Source organism: Notothenia rossii (assembly GCF_949606895.1).
Source record: "Notothenia rossii genome assembly, chromosome: 4".
Lineage (NCBI taxonomy): Eukaryota > Metazoa > Chordata > Actinopteri > Perciformes > Nototheniidae > Notothenia > Notothenia rossii.
The window spans coordinates 11862104-11887340 of NC_136902.1; the positions used below are offsets into that span (position 1 = coordinate 11862104).

A 25237-nucleotide genomic window follows, 5' to 3' on the forward strand; every position below is an offset into this window, starting at 1 on the left:
ACTGCAAAAATGCTCAAGAAAAGAAGTTAGTTGCAGCATTAAGTTGAACTTCAAGTAAGGTTACTTTGTCCAAGTGGTGAATCAATTATTAATTGTTATTCCTAAAATGTATGATACCCAAGCAAAAGTTGGCATACATACATTTGGAAAGAGATTATTATTTACAAATAATTTGTGTCCGAATTGGAAAGTCAAACTACAATTTCTCACGCTATTACATGGATGTAAGTAAAACAATGACAAAGACTTGCAAATGTCCAATTCAGTCGTCCATATTATATTTGATTTAAATTGTTAAAAGCTGTTAAATCACTCAATGATTTGTTCAACGTGTAAAATCAAGAACAGAAATACAAATGATCACTCTTAATAATAAAAGTTACTTGATTGCATATTTACATTTCAAACCCTCTAGTTGTCTTCTTATTCCTGTTTTCTGACGGGCTGAGTGTGTGGCCGTCAATGTGTGTGTTTGCACGTTTGTTGAGGACACCTGTCTGTGTGTGTTTGTTTGTTGGTGTGTGTGTTTGAGGAGCATTCTCTTTGTGGTTTAGTTTCCCATTTGTTGTTTAGCCACATGGCGAGTGCAATGATGCAGGAATGTCAAATTGATGATAGTAAATGAAACAAAGAGAAAAACAAAATTCTTAATTTTGCTTTCATAATGATTGGCAGGAAAAGGGAGGAGGAACAGAAAGGAAGGAGAAGTACAAAACATGACAATGGAAAGTAAAGTTGAAAGGAAATGAGTAAAAGGAGTAATCCATTAAAAAAAAAAAAGAAAAGGAACTGTAAATCAAATTGACCAATGGATCAAAACTCTCCCCTTGCCTTTATTTGAGCCAGTTAATTACCCGTGAATGATGCACCTAACTCAAACCCTTCAAAGTAAGCATTGGCAGAAGTTGTGCCCTCCTCCAACAGCCGGGGACGGGCCAACAGAGAGAGGGGGAGGGAGAGAGGGGAGTCAGATTGAGTTGGAATAGGTGCCTGGTGGAGCGACACAGAGAGAGGACAGAAACCTCGACGCTTCGCTCTCCGGGACCCCTTCCTCTAATTCTTGCAACATTTGCCTCCAAATGTCCTTCTTCCTCACGAGTTAACGGTCAATTTCTTATTTTACTAATATTTGTTTTAGTCCTCAAACTTTTTTATTTCAACCGGATCGAGCGAACAGGTGGAGATGATGGCGAGCCGACCGGCGGCGCTCTCCCCGGATCTGCGCACCCAAACGCGGGTCGCGCTGCTGCTCTGGCCGCTGTTGCTGACCTGCGGCACCTTGGCGTCGGCGCAGGAGCTGCCGACCAACGGTCTGAACGGATACAGCCTGCACCCGCCATACTTTAACCTGGCCGAGGGCACCAAGATCTCCGCTACGGCGACCTGCGGAGAGGAGGACACCGGCCGGAGCGTGCAGGACCTGTACTGCAAGCTGGTGGGGGGGCCCGTGTCCGGGGACCCGAGCCAGACCATCCGGGTGAGCTGGGCACAACTTTATAAAAGCCTTATTACCGCATTTGTTGCTCCGAAGGGAACTACAAACTTTATTGGACTCGGTAGACTTTTAATTTTTCAAAATATTTGTTTTAGCCTATATAGTGAAAGTTAATGGCAGTTGAGTAACCCATATTATATCAATAACTGTCCAATATTTATGTATTCCAGGATTGTTTTGTAAGTGATTTTGGCGATTTTAATAGCATTTCTGCATTGTTCCTATAAATGCTGAGAGTGTGTTTGGTTCTCAAAAGTGTTACAATGACTGATGCTTCTATAGTCTGTCTGTATGGTAGCATTAAACACCCAGGTGGTATTGCTTTCAGTTTATAAACGACCTATAATGAGCCTATATTGACCCTATTTCATAGCGTCAGTCTTCTTTAAGGACTTTATTGTATCAGATTTAGGGGATATGATGACATTTGTTATCCCACTGGTGTCACCGATATTCACTTTTTATAGTATGCTTTTAAAATGTACTACACAGTCTTTTTTACTGGTGTTTTGCAGCAGTATTTTTTTTAAGTCTTCCACCTCCAAACTGCATGTTTCGCTCCAGTTGTGTTATGTTAGACTTTTTGCGGATGCCAACACACTTGACTGCCTTCAGAGTAGAGAGTTGAACAGAGGGGGTCAGCAGCGTGCATGAATCTCCAACTGCTGTGCCAAGTCATTATTTCATGCACTGCTTCCTTTGTAGGACTTGGCAACACTTAACACAGGCCACTTATATAAGGACAGGCAGCATTTCATTCAAACTCCACACAAATTCAGCTAGTTTCCACATCATGCCTGAAGTTTCACGTGAGTTTTATAAATCAGTTTGTAATGGGATGATGAGGCTTTTAAAACCATTGTGTGTGTTTGATGTTTAGCCCTCTAGGTATCACTAGTTAACTCAGAAAGGAGTATTGCAGTCTCATGAGTTAAAGAAAGCCTCTGGGCGGGAACTGGCAGGCTTATTGCCTTCTCTCTCTCCCACCTGTTTCTCGCATTCCTCCCAGGGACTGAGCCGTGTCCTCCAATCGGACCGAGTTTATCCGCTCTGTTACCGCGAGATTATCAAGACCTGAGCGCTGATTTCTCTTGTGGTGATGGTCGTTTTTTTATAAGACAGAAATGATCTAAGAAATGTGGTCATTTCCAAATCCTGGCTGATGATGAGTATTGGCAAAAGTAGTAGAAGTTACCTTTGAACTGAAATGAAAAGAGATCAGACAGTCGAGATATACATACACTTAATACTGAGAATGAACAGCGGACAGGCTTAAGCGTTGTTTGTTTGTTAAAAGACGAAGGCAAACAAAACCCCCAAAAACATATGCCCTGAGGGGTTGGGGGCTTTTCAAGATTCCTTCAAGCTTTCAAGCTGTTTTATTCAATGTTATCTTAAGAACTACAAAGCAATACAATAATCCCACCTTAGACAAAAGAAAGAAAGACATAATTATATACTTTACTCAGTAATTATCTTCAATGCAGCTGGTGAATTGGCACTATATTCGCTGCAGTAACCCGTTTGATCTCGACCACATTTGACCCACTTCAGCTTCTCCACACTGAAGATTAGAGCTAATATTCTCTGAGTGTTTTTCTCAGTCTTTCTCTCTTCTGCCTGCTCAGGGCAGGTGGTTAAAGTGGTTCATAATTAGCTCAGGAAATCTCCGAAATGAACCCAAGAAATCTGGCCATTAGCTCAGGGCTTGGTGCTTTATGTGTCAGGGGTAAGAGGTTTAGCCCTTTTGCTGGGCTATTGTGGCTCGGCCCACTTGTTGTGTTACTGCACCCCCTGAAAACACACACACACACACACACACACACACACACACACACACACACACACACACACACACACACACACACACACACACACACACACACACACACACACACACACACACACACACAGACACCTTACCAGAAAACACAGACACTTCTGTGTTGAAGTTAATCCTGTTTTGATTGGACAGCAAGACGTGAGTGTATTTGTATTAATTAAAAACAGCAGGAGGAGGACTAACGATGGTGTGTGTGTGTGTGTGTGTGTGTGTGTGTGTGTGTGTGTGTGTGTGTGTGTGTGTGTGTGTGTGTGTGTGTGTGTGTGTGTGTGTGTGTGTGTGTGTGTGTGTGTGTGTGTGTGTGTGTGTGTGTGTGTGTGTGTGTGTGTGTGTGTGTGTGTGTGTGTGTGTGTGTGTGTGTGTGTGTGTGTGTGTGTCTGTTTTAGGTTGTGAACTAGATTTACTTTAATGAGACTGGAGGTGCTGAAGTGGTTGAGCTGTATCGATGTTTCATGCTGCCGTCGAGAGGACAGAGCCTGAGCTTGAAAATCTGACCCAGCATGCACCTTTTAATGTGGCTTTTTGCCATGTAAGATAAAAGCAGGAGAAACTGAGACAGAGAGAGTGATACAAACCTTTATGATGTAGAATGAGTTCGAGGAAAAACAAGAAAAGCTGCGCATAATGTTGAGAGAGGAAAAAATATAGAATTCTTAAAGTGGCAGGTGTTGACTGACGAAACTTTGTCTGTCTCTGAGAGAGGAATCTGTGTCCTCGGGGCAGTGCTCGAGAGTTTCCTCTCAAAGGTTGAGGAAAGGAAAGAAATGGTAAGAAAGATTGAATTAAAGAGTGTGTAATACACAGAGAGAGAGAGAGAAATACACTCCACATGTTCCTTTCCAGGTGGCCTTTTAAAAGGAAGTGACCGGACATGTCCTGTGAAAGAAAACGGAGAAAAGGAGGACAGAATAGGGTGAAATGGAGTTTGACAGCCACACTGAAATACAGAAGTAGCCTTCCTGACATCTCACTAAAACACCTACTTTTCTCTTTTCCCATACCTCGGGGAGAAAGCTTAGTTATTGTTAGTTATTTTAAATCACTCAACCTGAGAAGCAGCTTCTCATGATGTGAATCATAATTATCTCTGCATTCAGAAGCCTGTGATTGGAGGGGATTTCCTTTCTTCTTTTAAGGTTTCCTCTGAAATGCTCTGTGGTCTACAATTTTCCCGACAGCATCAGAGCAATTAGTACTGAAAGAGATATTTAGTTAATTACAAGTGCAGAGAGAAAGAAGAATGCCACGGAGAAACTGTCAAAGGGGGAAAGTGAAAAATATGTTTTGAAAACAAAATTACACATTTAAGAAGTGTGAAGAAATACCAACAATTTCACAGAAGGAATATATTTTGATCTCTAAGAGTGTCCAAAATGTGTCACTTAGTGGAGTATGTGATACATTGTAATCTCAATGAGTCATTCATACATATTCATTCAATTATTACTATAATTGAATGAACTTAGTCTCAAGAGAGCTTCATTTGTCACACACTCTTGTTCAAGGCATTTATGCGCCTTTAATAGCCGTAATTTGTAGTGTCAGTTAAATATGAAAATAAATCAAAATGTAATCGGCTGTGGCGAGATAATAATAATGAAACCTAATTTGTCACACAATTGACTAATTGGAGAGAATGATTTGTAATTTACCGTTTCTACCAAATTGAGGCAAATGTTAAAGGTTGATTGATCGGTGATATTTGGGAAGTGTGGAGAGGAAGACGGAGGACAGGGGAAGGCTTTTTGGGCGGTGGAGTGAGATAGAGAGCTGTAACCTCTGACCTCAGTAACCTGCAGTGATAACATCTCCTAACCTGGGCTTTTGTTCAGGTCCACGCTTGTTTAGTTTATGCTAACGCTTACATAGCCAGCAGTGGCCAGGGTTAAACGCTCCGACAACTAAGAGGGATTAGCTCAGAACGAAGAGAGGCTTGATAACCCAAATGAGAGAGGACACTTAAAGTGGACATGTCCCTGCTCCTTTTTGAAGCATACAGCAGTGTATTTGGATTTCATAACATGTTTACCAACCAAGGTTAACTTGGTTGTTGATGCTGGTGAACATCATGACAGGTTTATTGTTGCTCAAGTTATGTTGTTGTTGTGTGGCAGATACATTAATGGCTGCCTCAGTGGTTATACATGGCAGTGAACAGGACAGGAGGGTAAGTGTTTTCTGTGGTTTTAGTATTAGAATGTCAGTTTAGCGCAAAACAGTCAGACTGAGGAAAATAAACATTTGTTATGACACACTTAAACCTCTACTGGCAGAAATACAAGAAGCTAGGGCCTCACTGTTACAGTAACCTGAGTGGAGTCACCTCTCTGCTGGAATATAAGAAACATGACCCAGGTGGCTTCTGGGGGAATGATTGAGAGAAATCTTTTCTTTTCATAGCAGTTTACTGTGACTCAAAAACATTGTGCTGCTGTTTTTGGTAGTTTAGAGAGGAAAGTGAGGAAGCTTCATAGTGTACATTTCGCAAGAAGGGTGTTCACAGTGAGACACATTTATAAAAAAAGAATTCCCACATGGTCAAGTAAAGCTTTGAATTTGACACTGGACACCGTAAGGTTTCAGATTTGGAGCCTTATGAACACCTCGTATTCTCAACTGATAAATCTCTGTCTCCTCAGGGCCAATACTGTGACATCTGCAGCCAGGGCGAGAGCGACCGCGCCCACCCCATCACCAACGCCATCGACGGGACGGAGCGATGGTGGCAGAGCCCGCCTCTGTCCCGCAACACCGAGTTCAACGAGGTCAACGTCACCCTGGACCTGGGACAGGTAGGACCCATTAGATATACGTCCTGAAACACACGTGTCATTGTGCTGCTTTTTGCTCCATCTCTACTGTGTGTTGTACTCTCCCTCTACTGTACATGTTATTCTTCTCTCTACAGTATGTTTCACTATTCCTCTGCAGTTTGTTCAGTATATTCCCAGGTGTTTTTGCCTTTATGACATGCAACTTAGTGCTCAGAGCTGGAATAAAACAGTTTAGACAGTGTGCTCTGTAAACATTGGGCTACAAGGCTTTCCAATCCACATACTATTCTGGGTGATGTTGTGCTCTCTTGCAAAACAGTAAAAGTCACGATATTTTTTGAAAGTGTGGAAACGTTGCCATTCTGTCAGAAATAATGCAAAGATGTTTAATTCAATCACATGTTAAAGCATTGATTGGGTTGCAGCCAAAGCCCCTTGAACAGTTCAGCCTTTCCCCCTCTGGTCACAACGTAAATAAATGTGAGTTTAGTTTCTAAGTGATGAATCAGCCTCCTAAATCCCTGCGTCCTAAAAGAAAAATGGAGTGATTAACGCTTCACTCTGAGTAGATTTAGAGAAGCTGTTTTTGGCTGCAGCTTCTGTCTGCTGTAGTGAAACACACACACACACACACACACACACACACACACACACACACACACACACACACACACACACACACACACACAGATGTTTAGCACACACACCCTGGCACTCACACAGTACAGAAAAGCTTCAAGCTGCCTCCACGTTAACCTTTCTGTGTTTTTTGAACGTTGCTCTTGAACAACCTTTTCTGTTTCTCAATGCGATTCTTTTGTGACAGCCTCTCCTGCTCGAGTGCCCTCCTCATTCAGCAGCACTGAGACATTCACTGTGTGTGTGTCCGGTCCGGTCTGGTGTGTGTGTGTGTGTGTGTGTGCACTTGACAAGAGTGTTTTCTGTCATGGCATTCAGTTTCCCCATCTCTCTTCCTTCTGTCCTCCCTATTTCCTCTCTCTTCACCACTTCCCTCCCGCTTCTCCTCTCTCTTAAGGTTGAAGGTTTCAGTAGAGAAGCTCGGAGCTGTCACTGTGTGCTCTCCTGGTAAAAGCTTTTATAAACCTGTATGCCTTTTTGACAGTGATAAAAGAAGGAACATTTATTTTGGGATTTCCTCCCTTTCATGTGACATCGCATGGCAGCGATGCAAGTCACCTGCTGTGTTATTTGGGACAGGATTGTTTTGCTATAATAACACAGTAATAAGCAAGCGCTTGATAAGGGGCAACGTGTAGGGAATAAACAAAGACATTAGCATTTGTTGTTATATTGGCTCACTCTGTATATCTGTTTTAGAATGAAATGAGTTGTTTGTTGCAGCATGTCTTTTAGTGAAAACGGCTTCTTGTATGAGCTCACTGATTATGAAAAAAAATACGCTTTATCTTCATCTGTTAAAAAATGTGTTTACAACCAACATTGCAACAAAACGTTTTCCGGGTGGCATCAAGGCCTAAAAGATAGCTTAAAGAAGAGAGATAGAGAGCGAAGGGAAGAGAGAAAGTGGGAGGAAGAGAAGGAGAGGAGGGGGAGGGTCTCTAGTTACCAGGTTGCCGTTTTGTCTTGAAAGAATGTAGGTGGGCTAAGGCCAGGGTTTACAAGAGAGAGTGTGTTGAAGACTCCTACACACACACACACACACACACACACACACACACACACACACACACACACACACACACACACACACACACACACACACACACACACACACACACACACACACACACACACACACACACCCCCTACCTCTGCTTGAATGAAAGAGAAAGAGAGGGAGAGATTGGAATGTCAGTTAACCTGTCTCAACCTGCAGAGGGGAGGCTTTTTAAATTACCTCCCACACTTTTCTCTCTCTCTCTCTCTCTCTCTCTCTCATTGGTGTAAACCATATCATTTTCCTCCCAGTGAGTGGTTGTGTTAATTGAAAAAATTAGATGAACCAACATAATTAGTGAGCTTTAGAGATCTTTCTGATAAGATAAGCTTGTGAGCTAATGTTAGCTTCTTGTTTAGCATACAGAGTGGAATAGTTGTTCTTATCTAAATCCCGGCAAAGTAGCTTATTTAACATAAAATGGCAAACTGTTGCTTTTAAGTTTATAGATGTATATGTGGACACCCTGAATATCTTGTCTCATTTGGACTCAGCTACCGAGTTTGAAATGATTCAAATTGTAATGCACAATAACATATGAGCAACTTTAGGGTAGAGGTTTGACCTCAGTGTGGCTGAACGGGCAAATCCCTGCAGCCTGGTTCAACATCTGAAGGAGTAGATACCAGAAGAGAGGAGCAGCAGAATAATGCCTGTTAGATTGAGAATCAAGAGTTCAGCACTCAGATGAAATGTTTACGTTTCTGTATTTCTCTCTAATTAAATGCCCAAACTATTATCATTAAAACACTACTATGAGACATGTTCAGCGAAACACCTAAAGTGCACCGGAGGGAACGTTTAGTCTGAAGTGCTTTCAGGTCAATGATGAGAAGCAGCCTCAACAACTTGGAAGACAAGAACAGATCAGTTCACCATAATGTTTAATTAAGTTGGCCGTAAATAAACTTTACTCTCAGTACATCGGAGCATTACTGCAGCAGGGGTACCAAGCACAGACTGACCCCCCCCCCCCCAACACTCAGTTTATTAAACACATCTCACTGGAATCTGAAGATTTCTCTGCAGTATCTTTAAAGAAGGCTTCACCTTAAATGACTTTTGCCTGTATTTCTAAATACTGTCTAATTCCTTCTTCTTCTTCTTCTTCTTCTTCTTCTTCTTCTTCTTCTTCTTCTTCTTCTTCTTCTTCTTCTTCTTCTTCTTCTTCTTCTTCTTCTTCTTCTTCTTCTTCTTCTTCTTCTTCTTCTTCTTACCAACTTGTTTATGTCTCAGACTTTTAAATAAGGTGTATCAGTTCACACACTTCTTCCTCTCCTCCTCCTCCTCCTCCTCTCTTTCTATATCTGTAGCACTTATTTTGCATATCTTTAAGGATAACACACAGCCCGATATAGACCGTCTCCTCTACCTTCCTGTCTTCTTTCTTCTGCTATCTCCTGCTCTCCTACCTCTTCATCGTTATCATCTTCCTCGTTACTTCAGCTCTTTATCTTGCTAGTCCTTTTCCTGAAAAGTGAGAACACACTCTTTCTCCTCTTTCCCTTTGTTGTCTTCTATATTGTGACATCTTTCCTTTCATGATACTATTTGAATGTGTCAGTTCAACTAAGGCAACCGAACACAACTCAAAACGCATTCAAAGAAGTTGCCATTTTAATTTGAAATGCACAGGTGTCTAAAAAACACCACTATACATAGTTATTAGGGATGTAACGATATATGGAATATCGCGATAAATAGATGTCTCAATACCGTCATGAGACTGACAAAATATATTTTATAATTTTTTTTTTTTTAAACTTTATTTAACCAGATGGTCCCATTGAGATCATCGATCTCATTTTCAAGGGAGACCTGTCCAACATGGCAACAAGTAGGTTACAACATGAACATAAAACAACAGATAACACAAAAGGACATCGTATTTACAGGGCTACATGTACATAGCTAGAGACATTGACAAGTACCAACAGTATATTTATATCTCGCCCTGTCAATAAGCCTCACCTTCTTGGCAACAACTGTATTGGTTTTGAAGCAGTGGAGAGACAATGCTCAGTTTGACCCACTGCTGTCACCCATGGCCAAAGCATATCTCTCTTTCCCAGCAACATCAGTACCAAGCAAGAGAGTTTTTTCCACAGCAGGGGATATTGTAAACGCCCAAACATCCCAGCTTCTACCTGGAAATGTGGACATGCTCATATTCCTAAAAGATAACCTTGATGATGCTGAGTGAGTGAGTTAGAGTGGAGTTACTTGAAAAACTAAAGTGAAACTTGATTTATTCTATTGCAGGGTCTGATTATTATATTGTTGACACTTTAAAATACTACTATCCGACAAAAATACTGTACAAATCAGATTTATTATTTAATAAAAAAATTCAATTTTTTTTCCTTTATTTTTCAATATCGCGATAAATATTGTACCGTGGACTTTTTAATCGCGATATTATCGTACCGTGAGTTTTTGGTATCGTTACATCCCTAATAGTTATAGTTTACAATATACATATATCTGCACAATGGGGATGTCAGGGAAGAAGGAGGGAGAACGCGATGGACAGCTGCATGATGAACTGCAGGAAGAAAAGAAAACATCTGATGAAGTCACATAGCTCAACACAAGTCACCATTGTCTTTACCTATAGGCTGATGTGATGTGTTTTCGCTGCATGCAGAGATGTGTGTTTTGGTGCAGTCTAATTCCTGAGGTATGTGATAGTGGAAAGGATTCTGTAATCACAGGTAAAGGGGGAGGGGAGAGAGAGGGAGGAGATGAAGAGGAGGAGGGGGGGGGGTTGGAGATGGAAAAAACAAGGAGACCAATAATAGAGGGAGAAGCCCAGTATGAAGACAAGGTGAAAGAAAACTCCCAGGAAAAGGTGGAGGAGGAGGAGGAGGGCTAGCACATGGGAAAGAGGACAACAGGAAGGATGTTTGAAGTGGGGAAGAAAACGGAGGTGAAGAAGAGGAAGGAGAGTGAGGGCATGGAAAGAGGAGGGGAGGAGATGACAGCACAGGGGATGTTTGTCTATTTCAGCAGCCTATTATTAGAGCTGTGTGTGTGTGTGTGTGTGTGTGTGTGTGTGTGTGTGTGTGTGTGTGTGTGTGTGTGTGTGTGTGTGTGTGTGTGTGTGTGTGTGTGTGTGTGTGTGTGTGTGTGTGTGTGTGTGTGTGTGTGTGTGTGTGTGTGTGTGTGTGTGTGTGTGTGTGTGTGTGTGTGTGTGTGTGTGTGTGTGTGTGTGTGTGTGTGTGTGTGTGTGTGTGTGTGAATTTTCTCCAGGTGAGGTCTTGTGTTTTCCATAATCCTCCCACCTTGAGTAAATCACACTTGTCAAAGTCTTGCAGGGCGCCGTATTAGACTTTCTGTAATTCAGGGGATTTGACTTGTCTTGTTAGTTTATTGCAGAAGATATCTAAAGGGTCACCGAATATGAAAAAATGGATCGCACCACAACGATAACTCAGACAGAGCCATTTCATTGTTAAATCGACTTGTCTATGCATGTCTGTCCTCCTTAGGAAAGAAAATATGCCTAAACATCAAACTAGTGAAAGATTCCAGATTTGCTCTTTTAGTCCCCCAACAGTACAGAACCTAAAAGGAGTAGATTACATTTCTTCCAATGAGATTGAAATATGTTCCACCGTCAAATGCCCTTAACTTCCCGGTTTTGTTGGCAGGTCTCCCTCCAGGACAAAGAAGGACAGAAACACACACTAAAACAAACCCACACACTCGGTGTTGAGGTAGCTCCTTTGTTCGCCGTGCGTAAGAGCGAGCGCGGTGCCAACTGCTCCCGATTGACTGCTTCCTGCTTTTGATGTGGTTTGAACGTCAGAGTTACCTTTTAATGTCCCAGCCGGCTCCAAAATGCAGGGTGGTTTTAAAGTGCAACTAAACAAAGGATTTGAGGCGATGCACATCGTTGTCTCACTTGGGGAGAGATAAAAAGACCAGAAATAACTTTTCCTTAATGCCAAAGACAAACGGAAGTCATCTTCAAAGACGCGACTAAGATCACAATCCTTGTTGAGCTTGGGCAATTCAAAGATAAACAAAAGTCCCAACATAGGATTGTAATAAGTCCGGTATCTGTATAATACAGAACATATAATAAACTAATAGTCAGGAGAATATCCCCAAGATTGAAACGCTATCCACAGTTAAGCAGCAACAGACAATAACAAATAAATGGCGGATAGTCTGTGAAGCCGTATCCTTTTTAAAGCCCAAACTGGGAAATAACCCCTAACACAGATGCATTATGGGTATTAGAAGATGGATGTTGCTTTCTGATAAGAAGCAGATCCTCCATTCAAAAGGTTTTCATGGATTACATCATTAAAAATCCTTCCCGCCGGCCTGTTAGTGAGTAGACTGAGTGTGTCTGTGTGTGTGTATTTGCGTGTGTGTGTGTGTGTGTGTGTGTGTGTGTGTGTGTGTGTGTGTGTGTGTGTGTGTGTGTGTGTGTGTGTGTGTGTGTGTGTGTGTGTGTGTGTGTGTGTGTGTGTGTGTGTGTGTGTGTGTGTGTGTGTGTGTGTGTGTGTGTGTGTGTGTGTGTGTGTGTGTGTGTGTGTGTGTGTGTGTGTGTGTGTGTGGCTTTCCGATTATAATCAGTTTGTCCTCTGCCAATTCTGCTATTAACGAGTGAGGAGCATGGGAACCACTGTGGTGTCTGTGGTTTGGCTCCGTACAGACCACTCCATTGTTTTTCTTTCATTTGTTGTTTTACGCACACTTCAGGTGTGACGCTGTGTGTGTGTGTGTGTGTGTGTGTGTGTGTTTGTGTGTGTGTGTGTGTGTGTGTGTGTGTGTGTGTGGCCTGTTTTACAACACCCAGTCAAGCACACAGCTCTTTCAAAGCTTGTGAGAATTTTCAAGATATGATCTGTTATTCGCCGTAATGTCTCACCCAATTTTTTTCCCCCTCGCATCATAATCTCTCCGTTCATCTCTCTGACTCCGCTCAGCCACAAAGACTCTTCTGTCGAGGGGATGACGGACACAGTAATGATGGAAATAAAATAAGGGGATAAAGATGGATATGATGGACATCAAACATTTCTCTATCATTCCTCTGTCACATTTTCTCCTTAGTAAATTCTTCTTTGTCAGTCTCTCCCTGTTTGGAGTCAGTCAGATAAAGCACAATTGAAATAAGTCCAAAATGAAAGCGGTTACTGAAGATGCATTTAGGAATTAAAGAGGCTTTTTGGGGTTTTCCCTTTTCTGCAGTGTGTGATATATGTTTGTGTGAATGTAAATGTAAATGGTCTGCAAAGGCTACAACCACAACGTTACAGTAAATGAACACATTGGTGTTTTGTTCTTTATGCAACTTTCGGCCCCTCGGTTGATCCGTCAAACCATTGCTTACCCTTTCTTTCCTAAGTGTTTAGCAATCATTTCCCCCTCTGTCATTTAGCTATTTCCATACTGTATTACATTGAGAGCCTTATAGAGGATTTAATTGTCACTATCATCATTAAATCTTCAAGAAATTGATTTATTTCTCTGTGCGATTTTCTGTTTTGTTCTGTTGCTTAACTTTCCTTGATGACTCACTCACCCACACATTTGAGTCAGATCTTTGAATACTGGCCCTCTATGTATTTCTTCACATACATCATTTTGTCCTCTTTAGCTCCTTGGTCGTAATTTTGAGGGGTCAACAGTTGGAGTCATTCATCCTACGTCCTCCGTAATGACTTTTATTTCTGTCACCATGTTTTCCCGTCAGTCCCTCTCGCTCAGGGTTAAACGTTGCCTCTGAAACTGCTCTCCTCTCAAACAAACGCTGACACATTTTTCAGTCATTCATTATGTGTACTGGGCAGGAAAATGAGCAGAGAGGGGGAGAAAGAGGTGCAGGGAGAGAAAGAGAGAAAATCTGACCTTAATAGGAGTGGTTCAGCTTTGAGTGAAAAGAGAGAAAGAGGCAAGCGGGATAAAGTTAATGCCACTGCTAAACCAGAATAAAGGAGGGATGATGGATGGAGGATGGGAGGATGGGTGGTGGTCCAAAATAGTCATCATTTGTAGCCGTCTGCTTCTGTATGTTGTTGTAGCTGATATCAGCGTGTTGATGTTGGAAGGTCACCACACCCTTACTGTGAGCCTCAGTTTGGTATATAATGACACATTTAGATAAATGCAACATCATAGTATCCTGTAAGGTTGGCTAATTATTATCACAAGCAAGATGAATATACTTTCTGATGCTTAACACATTATGGATAACACTGTACAGCAGGGCTATTCAATTGGCAGCCCGCGGGCCAAACCCGGCCCCGGGGTGATATTTACTGCCCCTTTGAGTATAATGTTTAAAAGTAATCACATTTTAATTTTTGTTTGTTATTGTTTTGGGCCAGAGTGCCTTTATTCCAGAGGGGGTGTTACATTGAGAGATAGAGGGGAAGACATTGCCTGAACATTTCGGCGAGCTCGGGTTTCGAACCCGCCTACTAGCTACTGTAGTGACAATCCCTGCATGAATGATTAGATCATTTCACCTAAATCAAATGAAATGATGTTGATGGTTAAATTAGCTTCACATGTCGGCCTACTGAGTTCTGAACTTGCCATTTAGATCTATTAAGGCCTTGGGGCTTTGTTGTTTGATTGAATTAAACACAATATGCACTTCACTATGCTGTTGTAGTATTTACTGTATCTGAAGCTCTTAATATGATTGCTCATATTTCAAGCCATCTTTTTCCCGGCCCCTTGCTTTGGATCATTTTCATCGACCGGCCCCCATTCCAAACTAATTGAACAGCCCTGCTGTACAGTGTCTTACCACGTGCATTTCTCTAGGTCATCCTCAGACGAGCCCTCCATCGTCGCTTCCAGTCATCCCGGTTCTCCATACATCTGGCCAGTTCATTGGTACTTTGTGCTCCTGCGTCGTTCTTGAGTACGTCCACGTATGTTTGTGCGGGACGTCCTCGTGACCGATGCCCGTGTGTTGGTTCCCAAAGCACCAATTTGCCGGCTGGCAGCTCTCGATGCCTTTGGCAATGTCCTGCTAGTCTCATTCTCCTGGCTGCAATTTTCTCGCTCACCCTTGGTGTTCCTTCGTACAGGATGTTGTTGGTTAAATGTACACTCTTGCTGATATTAAGTACTGCTCGCAACATTCCGGTGTAGCATCCGTCTAGAGACTTTTGCAGGGTTGGCTTCAGGGTCCAGCATTCACTGCCATAGAGGAGAACAGACTCTAGCGTTGCATAGAAGAAGCTGAGTTTGATTTGACGGGGGAGGTTGGAGTTCCATACACTGGTCATGCCGTTCATGGCCCTCCATGCAAGTGCCTTCCTCACCTTAAGATCTTGCTCGGTTGAGTTGACCCATGAGCCCAGGTACTTGAAGTCCTTGACTTCTTTAAGCACAGTGCCTTCTGTTGTTGTCAGAGGTGGATGTTCCGGTAAGATGTTATAGTTGATAACCTCAGTTTTCTTGGCGTTAAGCCTAAGGCCAACCTTGGCACACTCTGACTCCACTCTGTTCAGGAGTTCCTGTGCTTGCTCAACGCTGTCGGAGAGCAGGCTGATGTCGTCCGCATAGTCCAGGTCTGTCAGGACTACTGTGGGGTGTCGTTTCGACCTCCTTGGTGTTAGAGTGAAGCCAAGATCCTGCTCTCGTCCACTGATGGCCTTCCTGAGCGCGTAATCCGTGTATTTGCAGCAACATAATTCAATATCTATTCACTTGTTTTGGTCTTTGACCTTCTTTTGGAGTTAAACATTGTTTTAGTTGTACTTGTGCCTCGGAAAAAATATTTTATGTTGACACATTTTCCTTTTATACATTATTTTAACTTAATATCTTCACCTTTGCTTGATAGAAAAACTTTCCCTGCCTGAAAATGTGATTTTACTAGAAACAATAGGTTGGACAAGAAGAGCCTTATTTACCCAAGACAGGGAACATTTGCTTTCAACAGAATGAACAAAAAAAACTAAGAAAAAAAAAAGTTGGTTAAATATATCATATATATATATATTAGATATATCAACACGTTTTTTGAGAAGGAAGCGAGTAAATGTGAGTAAGTGTAGGAAGAAGAAGAGGAGGACAGGAAGGGGAGAAGGAAGTGAAGAAGGACCCCAGCTGTGGAAGACAGAATAAGAAGCCATTCATACTCTATCTTTGATTGAAATGTCAGTGTGTGTGTGTGTGTGTGTGTGTGTGTGTGTGTGTGTGTGTGTGTGTGTGTGTGTGTGTGTGTGTAAAAGCTGAGGAAGTAATTATGAGAGGACCCCTCCCACGCTTGTTGCTGCCCTTCAGTGGTTTAGCTGTGTGTATTTGTCATCATGCTCTCTCCTTAGTGTTTAATGATTGAGTTCTTCAACATCAATGGATGACGTTTTCCTGATTTGATTCATTAAATCCCGACCCATGACTTTGGAAAATCGTTATTTTGATGCTTTTGATGTGTGTGTGTGTGTGTGTGTGTGTGTGTGTGTGTGTGTGTGTGTGTGTGTGTGTGTGTGTGTGTGTGTGTGTGTGTGTGTGTGTGTGTGTGTGTGTGTGTGTGTGTGTGTGTGTGTGTGTGTGTGTGTGTGTGTGTGTGTGTGTGTGTGTGTGTGTGTGTGTGTGTGTGTGTGTGTGTGTGTGCGTGCGTGCGTGCGTGCGTGCGTGCGTGCGTGCGTGCGTGCGTGCGTGCGTGCGTGCGTGCGTGTGTGTGTGTCTCTCTCGTCATGCATGATGTGTGTTCCAACCTGTTGATCTGTCACAGGTCAAAGTTCATTCCCAGGCTCTGCAGTTTTTACCTCCCTGCTGCTTTGAACTCAATGACCGGCCCCAACCAATTTGTACATACACACACACACACCCTTTCTCCCATAAATGTACCTTGTTCTTCTCTGTCTCTCCTGCCCGGTGGTTGCCCTGGTCACCTTGTCAACAAAGGACTTATCTTTTAAGCTTTATCACTGCAGAATCTCCCTTCTCTATCTTCTTCATTTATCTCTTTCTCCACTCACTCCCGAACCTGCCTGCTCATATTTTCCATCCACCCATCATTTCCTCCCTCTCTTCCGCTGCCCATCCATCTCCTCCTATATTGTCTGTCAACCCCCTTTCCTCCTTCTTAACTCAGTTGTATCACTGTGACGGACAGCTGGAGTTTCCTCCTGTCCTGCTACTGGAGGGCAAAGAGTGAAAAGACTGATAAGCACACTGAGATGGATGGACTTGTGGGGAAAGTGAACTAGAGTAATAGGAGGTGGAACATAGGCTTTACTCAATGAAAACAGGCTAAAACTTCAATGTTTGAAAATCAGTACAAGTGCCTCAGTTTGAAAAGATGTGGCTTCTAGACAGACCAGGAAAGCTGGGAAAATGAAACAGGAAAGATAAATGCATCCTAGACTAGATTTGTCCTACATCAACACAAAGAAACTGAATATTTACATGATAAAGATTGCATCATTTGGATAATTGAGTTCGTTAGTCAATAAATAGTCAACAATTATGACGACCAGTTTAAAAACGTGACGATTTGCTGCTTTACTAGTTTTTTGTTATCACCGTCAATTGAATACTTTTGGGTTTTGGACTGTTGGTCAGACAAATTAAGACATTTAAAGACAATACATTCAGTTTAGGGAAATTATTGTGCTTTCTCCACCATAAAATATTATTTTAAAACCATACACGTATTGGAGTTTCTCAGATACAGCCTGGTCCTACTGAGTCTCTGAAGTCTATAAATGGGGCTTTAGGGATGACATCTCATTGCTTCTTCAATATTTTCCTATATATTTTGCACTCGACCTTCATGATTGGCTATAGGGGAGCAATGTGGCTCAGACATGCTGGCTCTCTCCTCCAGGCGGACGGACCCAGAACATACACTGAGCTCAGTCACATTGTCTTGCAGTGTTTGCTCGGCCTTACAACCTCCTTTTGATGCAGCAGCGGCCCTGAGCCCTCCCAATGACTTTGCATTCAGAACACTTCTCAATGGGCCCTTTATCACACCATTGTGTCAGTGAGAGTGTTTGACCCATTCAGAGAGACTGCGGAGAACAAACATGGAGGAAACAGTTGGTTGTGAATACCAGTGAAGTGAGCCTTCACAGGGAGGCAGAGGAAATTAGTTTTAAATGGGAAATTAATTCAAGAAGGAGATAAGATGAGTTAATCAGTCCCTTGAGGGCTATGCAAACAAACAGCATCTCCATCTGTAACCCTTGTTGATGAGGTTTTGTGTAGTTGCTCATTCTGTCTTAAAAAAGTCCTACACTGAGAGAAAAATGTCTTCTTGAAGAAGTGTCCTCTCTTTGTAGTGTATGACCTTTGCTTGGACAAAGACACACAAGTTGACATTACACATTCAATGTTTGGTATTTAAAGGATGTTAAGCTTTCTCAAGGTCTGGCCGAGTTCATTCTTAGAGGGAAAAACCATAGACCAACGATCTTCACCCAGGGCAGGGGTCTGCAACCCTTTTTGACCAAAAGAGCCATTGTGCTCCTTTTTCCCCCAATTTTTTTTGTCTGGAGCCGCAAAACATATTTCATAGCTTGATAGCTAATAAAGTTGTATTTATTGTTATATCAGACAAAAACTACAGTTTTTTTGCATTGATTAGGCTATTTATTACATTATATAAAACTGTTAACCTCTAATAAGAAACAAAGAACTCCTATAAGGAGAATTACAAATAATACACAGGCCTACTTTAAAATAAATTAAACACAGCACTTGGGGAGTCCTCTGAACATTTGAAGGAAAAAAAATATTATTAAAATGGGCCCACTTTGAAATAAATAAAACATATAGCTGCACCCTAAAAAGAGTTAAAGGTAGGGTAGGTAAGAATGGAGAAACCAGCTCGAGTGCGCTAGAATTTGAAAATACACAACCGGAAAAATAGGCCTCTTCCTTCAGACTTTCTTACAGAGCCCCTCCTCCAACACACACGAACGCGCATCATCAATGAGGCCACGAGATAAGTTTGTGCACAGATGGAACAGAGATGGAAGGCTAACAGGCAGGTAGGCCATCCAGTTATTTTAGGCGGGTCGGCTAAAATGATTGGTCGTGCTTTTTACCGCGCTACGGCTTCCAGAGATGAATTTTTGTATGTATTTATTGTCAAAGCATTTAATATATTCATTGCTATCGGGACGTTAAGAGCATTCCATGGAATATAACAAAAAGTGTTTTCTGAAATAAATTACATACCCCATTGAATTATGACTGAAGATCGTCAGCTGTCTTCCTCTCCCGTGTTGTTCCTCGATACGTAAAGGCTGCAGCACCTTTGACAACTTCTCTCTAGATATCAAACATACCGGTAAACCAGCATCTTTTGCTGTGAAAGCATATAACTCCACACAGAATTAAATCCTGTGTTCCTCCGGTACTTTTCTTTGATGTATCCATAGTTCGCTCATCGAGCCGGGGGTCCCCGCGCGACTGCCTCCAAGAAAAGGCGCTCGCGCGGGACCTTAGCAGGATGTGACGCATATTTTAGTTGACCTAATTAAAACCGTTTTGTTTTTTATTTATATGTCACAGTATCACCTCAAAATACAAGATACGAAACATTTTCAACCGTGCAACAAAATATAAATAGTCCTACAAGTACTTTTATTTTATTTCCTTCTTATTTTTGTCTAAGCTCAAGGGAGCCAGAGCAGAGGGCTTAAAGGGCCGCGGGTTGCCGACCCCTGACCCAGGGGATGAGGTTTGGAGTGCTAAGGGGGACATTTGGATTGTTTTTGTGAAGCCAGTTTTGTTTCCTAGCCTAGCACAGAGACTGGAAACAGGGTGAATAGCTAGCCTCCATCTACGTCCAACTGAGAACGTTTTTATTTTTGTATTAGTTTTATCTTATCAGCCTCTGTAGCAGTCAAGTTACCAGCACCCTTAAGAATTATCTGTGTGTTCTTAAAAGTTAGCAAAGTTAAGTGGGAAACTTCAGTGATTGGCAGGGCTTCTGAGATTCTACTTAAAGTCACTGAGAAAGCTGCTTTTGTTTAGATAAGTAACCGATCTTGACGAAACCAACCATTTCTAAATGTGCTCCATACTGGACACATTAAAAACATAGAATTGTGTAAAAAAAGACGGCTTCTTTGTGCTAAGCTAGGCTAAACAAGCTAAGTGATGTTACACACACATTTGAAACAAGCTCTTTACTTAACCGACAACAGAACTCACTTCATTATTCCTATCCAACTAGGTAAAACAAATACGTCTTTCAAGATGTCAAACTTTTAAGATGTTAACATCGTGGATCCATAGATGATATCGGCATCTACCCGAAAAAAATATTCAGCTGCAGTGTGTGAGGAGTGTGTGCAGCTTCCTCCACAGACAAAACCCAGACAGAAAAACACTTTCTGTGCCAGGCTCGTCCTCCCAGAAGGACACCAGTGACTTTTGAACATCTTTCTTCCTGCTCTGCCAAGCCAGGCTAAGAATAGCTTGATGCTAATGTCGGCCCGCTATCACACAATGAGCTCATTTAGTGAGATAGAAAAACTGGAGACAGACGGGCCGCACTTATCTGTCATACTGTGTTTACTATAAAACTTCCAATGACTTATTTATACACTTTAACATTTAGGACTCATCTGATTAGAATTTGACACCCTGAAGAGAAACAGAGCCTCTTCTGGCTTGGCATTGATCCAGACTTAGCTGCATTATTAAATGCCTCCCACCCTTTCTTGGTATTTACTTCTGCAGTAGGAAACTCCATCCTGTCTTTCCATCCCAATATTTTCTTTGTGTCAGTGTTCTCCATTGCACAGAAGAATAGACACATAATCTTAACATGCTAACATGTGAAGAAACAGGCCATAAAAGCAACAGCATTGGAGAGAGAGAAGTGAAGTGGAGACAAAGAGAGAGGCTTGCCCTTGTTAATGTGACAGTAAATATTGGTTTTAACCAGGTCAACTCCAGCAGATTGTTTGAGTTGCTTTGCTGGTGAATGACATGAAGGGGTGGGGGAGGAAGGCAATCGGAAACAAAGGAAGTAAAGGTCAATGGGTTACAGTTAATCTTTCTTTACATTTCTAATGATGAACATAAGTGAAACAAAATCATATTTAAATCAAAGATTTTCAAAAATGCAATTCAACTTTTTGGATCAAGATGTCATGGATGTTTTCTCTGGGATCAAAACTGATTTTTCTTTTGTTAGTTTGACTCAATTAGGCCAATATGCGTTTTTGAGGCAGTGCTGCAGTTGTTGTATTGAATCAGACCTTATAGTTGTGTAGCTACAAGAATGTATTCCTCCTTTTACAAACAGAGGAGCGGAGTGGGGGATGGATCGATGGGAAGGAGGGAAGGAGGGCAAACAGAAGGGAGTGTTTTCCCATAGTTAAGTCATAAAATGGTGAATGGGAGTGGAACGGATGTGTGTGTGTGTGTGTGTGTGTGTGTGTGTGTGTGTGTGTGTGTGTGCGTGTGTGCGTGCGTGCGTGTGTGTGTGTGTGTGTGTGTGTGTGTGTGTGTGTGTGTGTGTGTGTGTGTGTGTGTGTGTGTGTGTGTGTGTGTGTGTGTGTGTGTGTGTGTGTGTGTGTGTCTATGTTTGTGTGTGTGTGTGTCTATGTTTGTGTGTGTGTGTGTGTCTATGTTTGTGTGTGTGTGTGTGTGTGTGTCTATGTTTGTGTTGTGGGGACGATTGGTTTGACACACTCTCACAGGGGTAAGGCAGTGGATGTGTGGGTTGCTAGTAATTTACACATGATTTGAATGTCTCTTGATAGTATGGGTTTTAAATAAAAATATTTGAAGAATAAACAGTAAGTTAAAAAGAGTTACAAACAAAACATTCAAATTATTTGATTTATATTTTCCACCATTTTACAGCCCAACTTAAATGTTCTTATTTGTCCAGCGCATCTAGCAGTTAAAGGTGTCTTAACGAAGCTTAGTCAGAGCTCAGAGAGTGTGACTGATGGTGACGCGCTCCACAGGGTAACGTCCACATTTAAAACCTCATCACGCTGTAAATCTGGTCACGACCTGAAAGAGATTGAAGTGTGTGTGTGCGTTCTTATAGAAAGGAAGTCAGAAGTTGAAGAACTATACACTCATTTATCATCCCATTTCTCAGGAAAAACACCCAACCCGAGGATTGGTCAAATTAGTGGATCAACTGTTGGCAGGGATTGAACCTGCGACCCTGTGAACACCCTCAGATCACCGGCCATCAAAGCAGCCGGATGCAGAGAGTAACTGACAGAGAGAGAGAGGTGTTTATTAGCTACTCAGGGAAACAAGCAGAGAGCCGCACCAACTGTGACTGCTTCCATTAAAGCCAACAGCTGGCGAGCCTCAGCACTCCCCATTAACATTCAGCCGTACACTGTAACACATACCGGGAATACTTGGCGTTGTCGAGAACATTTCTGTCTGTCGGCCTGTCTGCTTGATGGCGGCCGTACTGCACGCACCAGATGACAGAGAGGTAATATCTATAGCTGATGTAGTCAATAAAAGAGTCATAAAGTTGAATTGGGACAAAACACAGCACTGGACTCAGGACTGGTGTAATGACCTTGTTCACAGCAGATCATTAGACGGGTCACTGCAGGGAAAGCACAGGTGTAATTAATATAATGACCACATTCCACTTAGTTTTTCGAGTTGCAAAGCCCTTGCACTGTGCAAGCTGGCTAAGTGGAACCCTCACATGGGACCAACTAGGGCTGCTCGATTATGGCAAAAATCATAATCTCGATTATTTGGGTCAATAATTGTAATATTAAATGCGATTATTCATTGACTTTGAAAACATCCATTTATTGGAGAAAAAAAGTTTGAACAGTATGTTTTTAACAGTTGATTACTCTGAACTTTAAGTATAATTCAACTGAAAAACCAAAAAAAATTCATAATAATAAAAAAATAATCGTTTTATTTCGATTACGTTGTTTTCGTAATCGTTGCAAGCCATAATCGTAATCGCGATTAAAATACGATTAATTGAGCTGCCCTAGGACCAACCATCTTTATGCATTAAGTTAGACCTGCATCTCTGCTATTATGACAGCCTCTGTGTTTGCATTAACTCCCCACCAGCTCCTGACCGTAACCTTTGACCTCTTTGCAGATGGGGAGTGTGTAGGACAAGTAAAATCTCTCAGCTTGAATTCCAAATGAATTATTTGCAACCCTTTCCCCGACTGATTTAGTTTACAAATGAGTCCAACAGCCAATATGTTTTGAAAGAAAACTGTTGCCGCTTTTAACAAATGTAATTAGGAAGCTTAAAGGCGCATTGATCCGTTTTCCTCTGGGATTGTTGCTAACGATCATGCACCTGGTCGCTACGTTTCTGATGACTCCTGGAAAATACCCAAACACAGCAAAATGACAAGAAGTTAGACAATTCCATAAAATCTGTCTTAATTGTCTTAGCTGGCAATTTGTAAAAGAGGCACCATTTCAGACAAAAGGCCACAGAGATGCCTTTGATGTAATGTATTTATGTTTATACTTTCTTTCGTTATATCTTGGTTTATGTTGCTGTGACAGACAGATGATTGGGCAAGAAAAGCCAAAGGCCCCTTAACCTATTTGGGTGGCCCACGCATCCACCGCACCCTCAAATAAGAAAATACATGCGAGTTCATGGCTACTGTAGAGTCTAGACAACGTTCGTGTTGCTCTGTGTTGCGTTGTTAATGAGTGAGACACACCGGAGTTGAGGATCTGTGGGGTTTATTCTCCCAAAGATATAATAATTAGCAGACGCCTCATTCCAAAGTGACTTACAGTGACCAATTACTGGGACATTCTCCCTGGAGTAACTGAGGGCTAAGTGCCTTACTCAAGGGCACACTAGTAGTGGTGTTCCAGGCGGGATTTGAACTCGCAACCTTCCGATTATCAGCCCACCTCACTATCCATTAGAACACCAAAAAAGAAAAAAGAAATGTATACAGTATATTATTTTATTTTTTTTGTTCCATTTGTGGCGGACAATATTTAACTGTGGCGGACCGCCACAAATAAATCAATGTATGGGAAAACTGAAATATTAATCATCTTGACTGAATCTGTAATCCATCATTAGGACGACCTGTACTCCCCCCTTCTCTCTCTTATCTCTCCTCCTGCTCCCCTTCTCCTCCCTTTCTTCACTCATTATTGAATTTGCCCCAGCTGTCTGTTATAACGAGGGGTGGGGGATGACACATGAATGGAGGAGTGGAAGAGGAACGTGAAGAAAGTCAAGGTCTCAAGAGAGGAAACCTCCCTTCCTTCACCTTTCACCCCCCTTTCCTGGCCTGATTCTTTTTTGTAATTAAGTTCCTTTTTTGCATTACATAGTTGCTGTGCTTTTTTCTTTCAGTTTGTGCTCATTTAGAGCGTAAGGCTGAATGCAAGGCTTCTTTTATTTCCGCCTGTCTATCTGCTGATGTCAGCATGTGGGGGAGTTGAAAAGCCCCTGAACTTGGTCAGCTATCTTATCATTTGGTAAAAACAATTCAAAGTAAATTGGGAATCCTGTCTCTTTAGGGTTATCTGTTGCTTTGAACTTTTCGCTTTAACCAACATTTATTTTTGATGTGAGTGAATGATGCAAGCAATACAACTCAGTGATTTACTCCATCCTCCGGAAGAGAAAGTCTGAAAATGTTCACCATAGTTGAACTACATATTTTTTAGAATAAACAAAGCCTTATTCTAACTCAAAATTCAAAATCATTTCATAACCCTCAACCAGATATCTGAAGTTTTCACGATCAGCTTTTACTCTCAAATAATGTTTAGGCTTATAAAAAATGTGTCCCTGAAGCAAAGACCGGACTAAATGTCCTTAGTCTCAAGGTATCCAACCCACAAAGATAGAAGTACAAGACACACACACACACACACACACACACACACACACACACACACACACACACACACACACACACACACACACACACACACACACACACACACACACACACACACACACACACACACACACACACACACACACACACTGCGCAGGAGTTTCCACATCCTGGGGGGATGTTGAACTGTCAGACAGAGTTTTGGAACAAGGCATCAATCTGTCGAGGAACCCGGAGGATAAACCGTTGCTTCAGGGCCTCCTCTATCTGTTTGACTCCGCCACTTATTCCCTCTTCAATTCATGGACAGTTATCATGTGCAACTTGAAGTCAGTATAAGGTAAAAATATGAATCTAAAATCTTAATTACGTTTTGATTCCTAGGCATCAAAACTGTACTAAAATGCAGATACAAAATAAAACTACAATTAGCAATGATAGCTAAAGGACAGCGGCTAAAGGACAGCGGCTAAAGGACAGCGGCAGTACGGTGTGATCTTTTTATCCCTGCCTTGCTTTCTGTTTTTCCTCTCACCCTCCTTTCCTTTCATTCCTTTCCACCCTTCCTCTTTCTCTTCATCCTAGTCTGCTCTGATAAGTATTCTCTGAGAAGAACCTTATGTC

General features: G+C 41.9%; 1 protein-coding gene across 1 annotated transcript in view; it reads left to right on the forward strand.

The window, feature by feature from the left end:
- The first annotated feature begins 2 nt into the window (after nucleotides 1–2).
- lama5 (laminin, alpha 5) overlaps nucleotides 3–25237 on the forward strand; it is a 104689-nt gene continuing 79454 nt past the window's right edge. Inside the window, exons 1-2 of the mRNA XM_079677621.1 lie at nucleotides 3–1477; nucleotides 5978–6130. Coding sequence (XP_079533747.1) covers nucleotides 1184–1477; nucleotides 5978–6130 — 447 coding nt within the window. The 5' untranslated portion in view covers nucleotides 3–1183. The remainder of the gene's footprint in view (nucleotides 1478–5977; nucleotides 6131–25237) is intronic.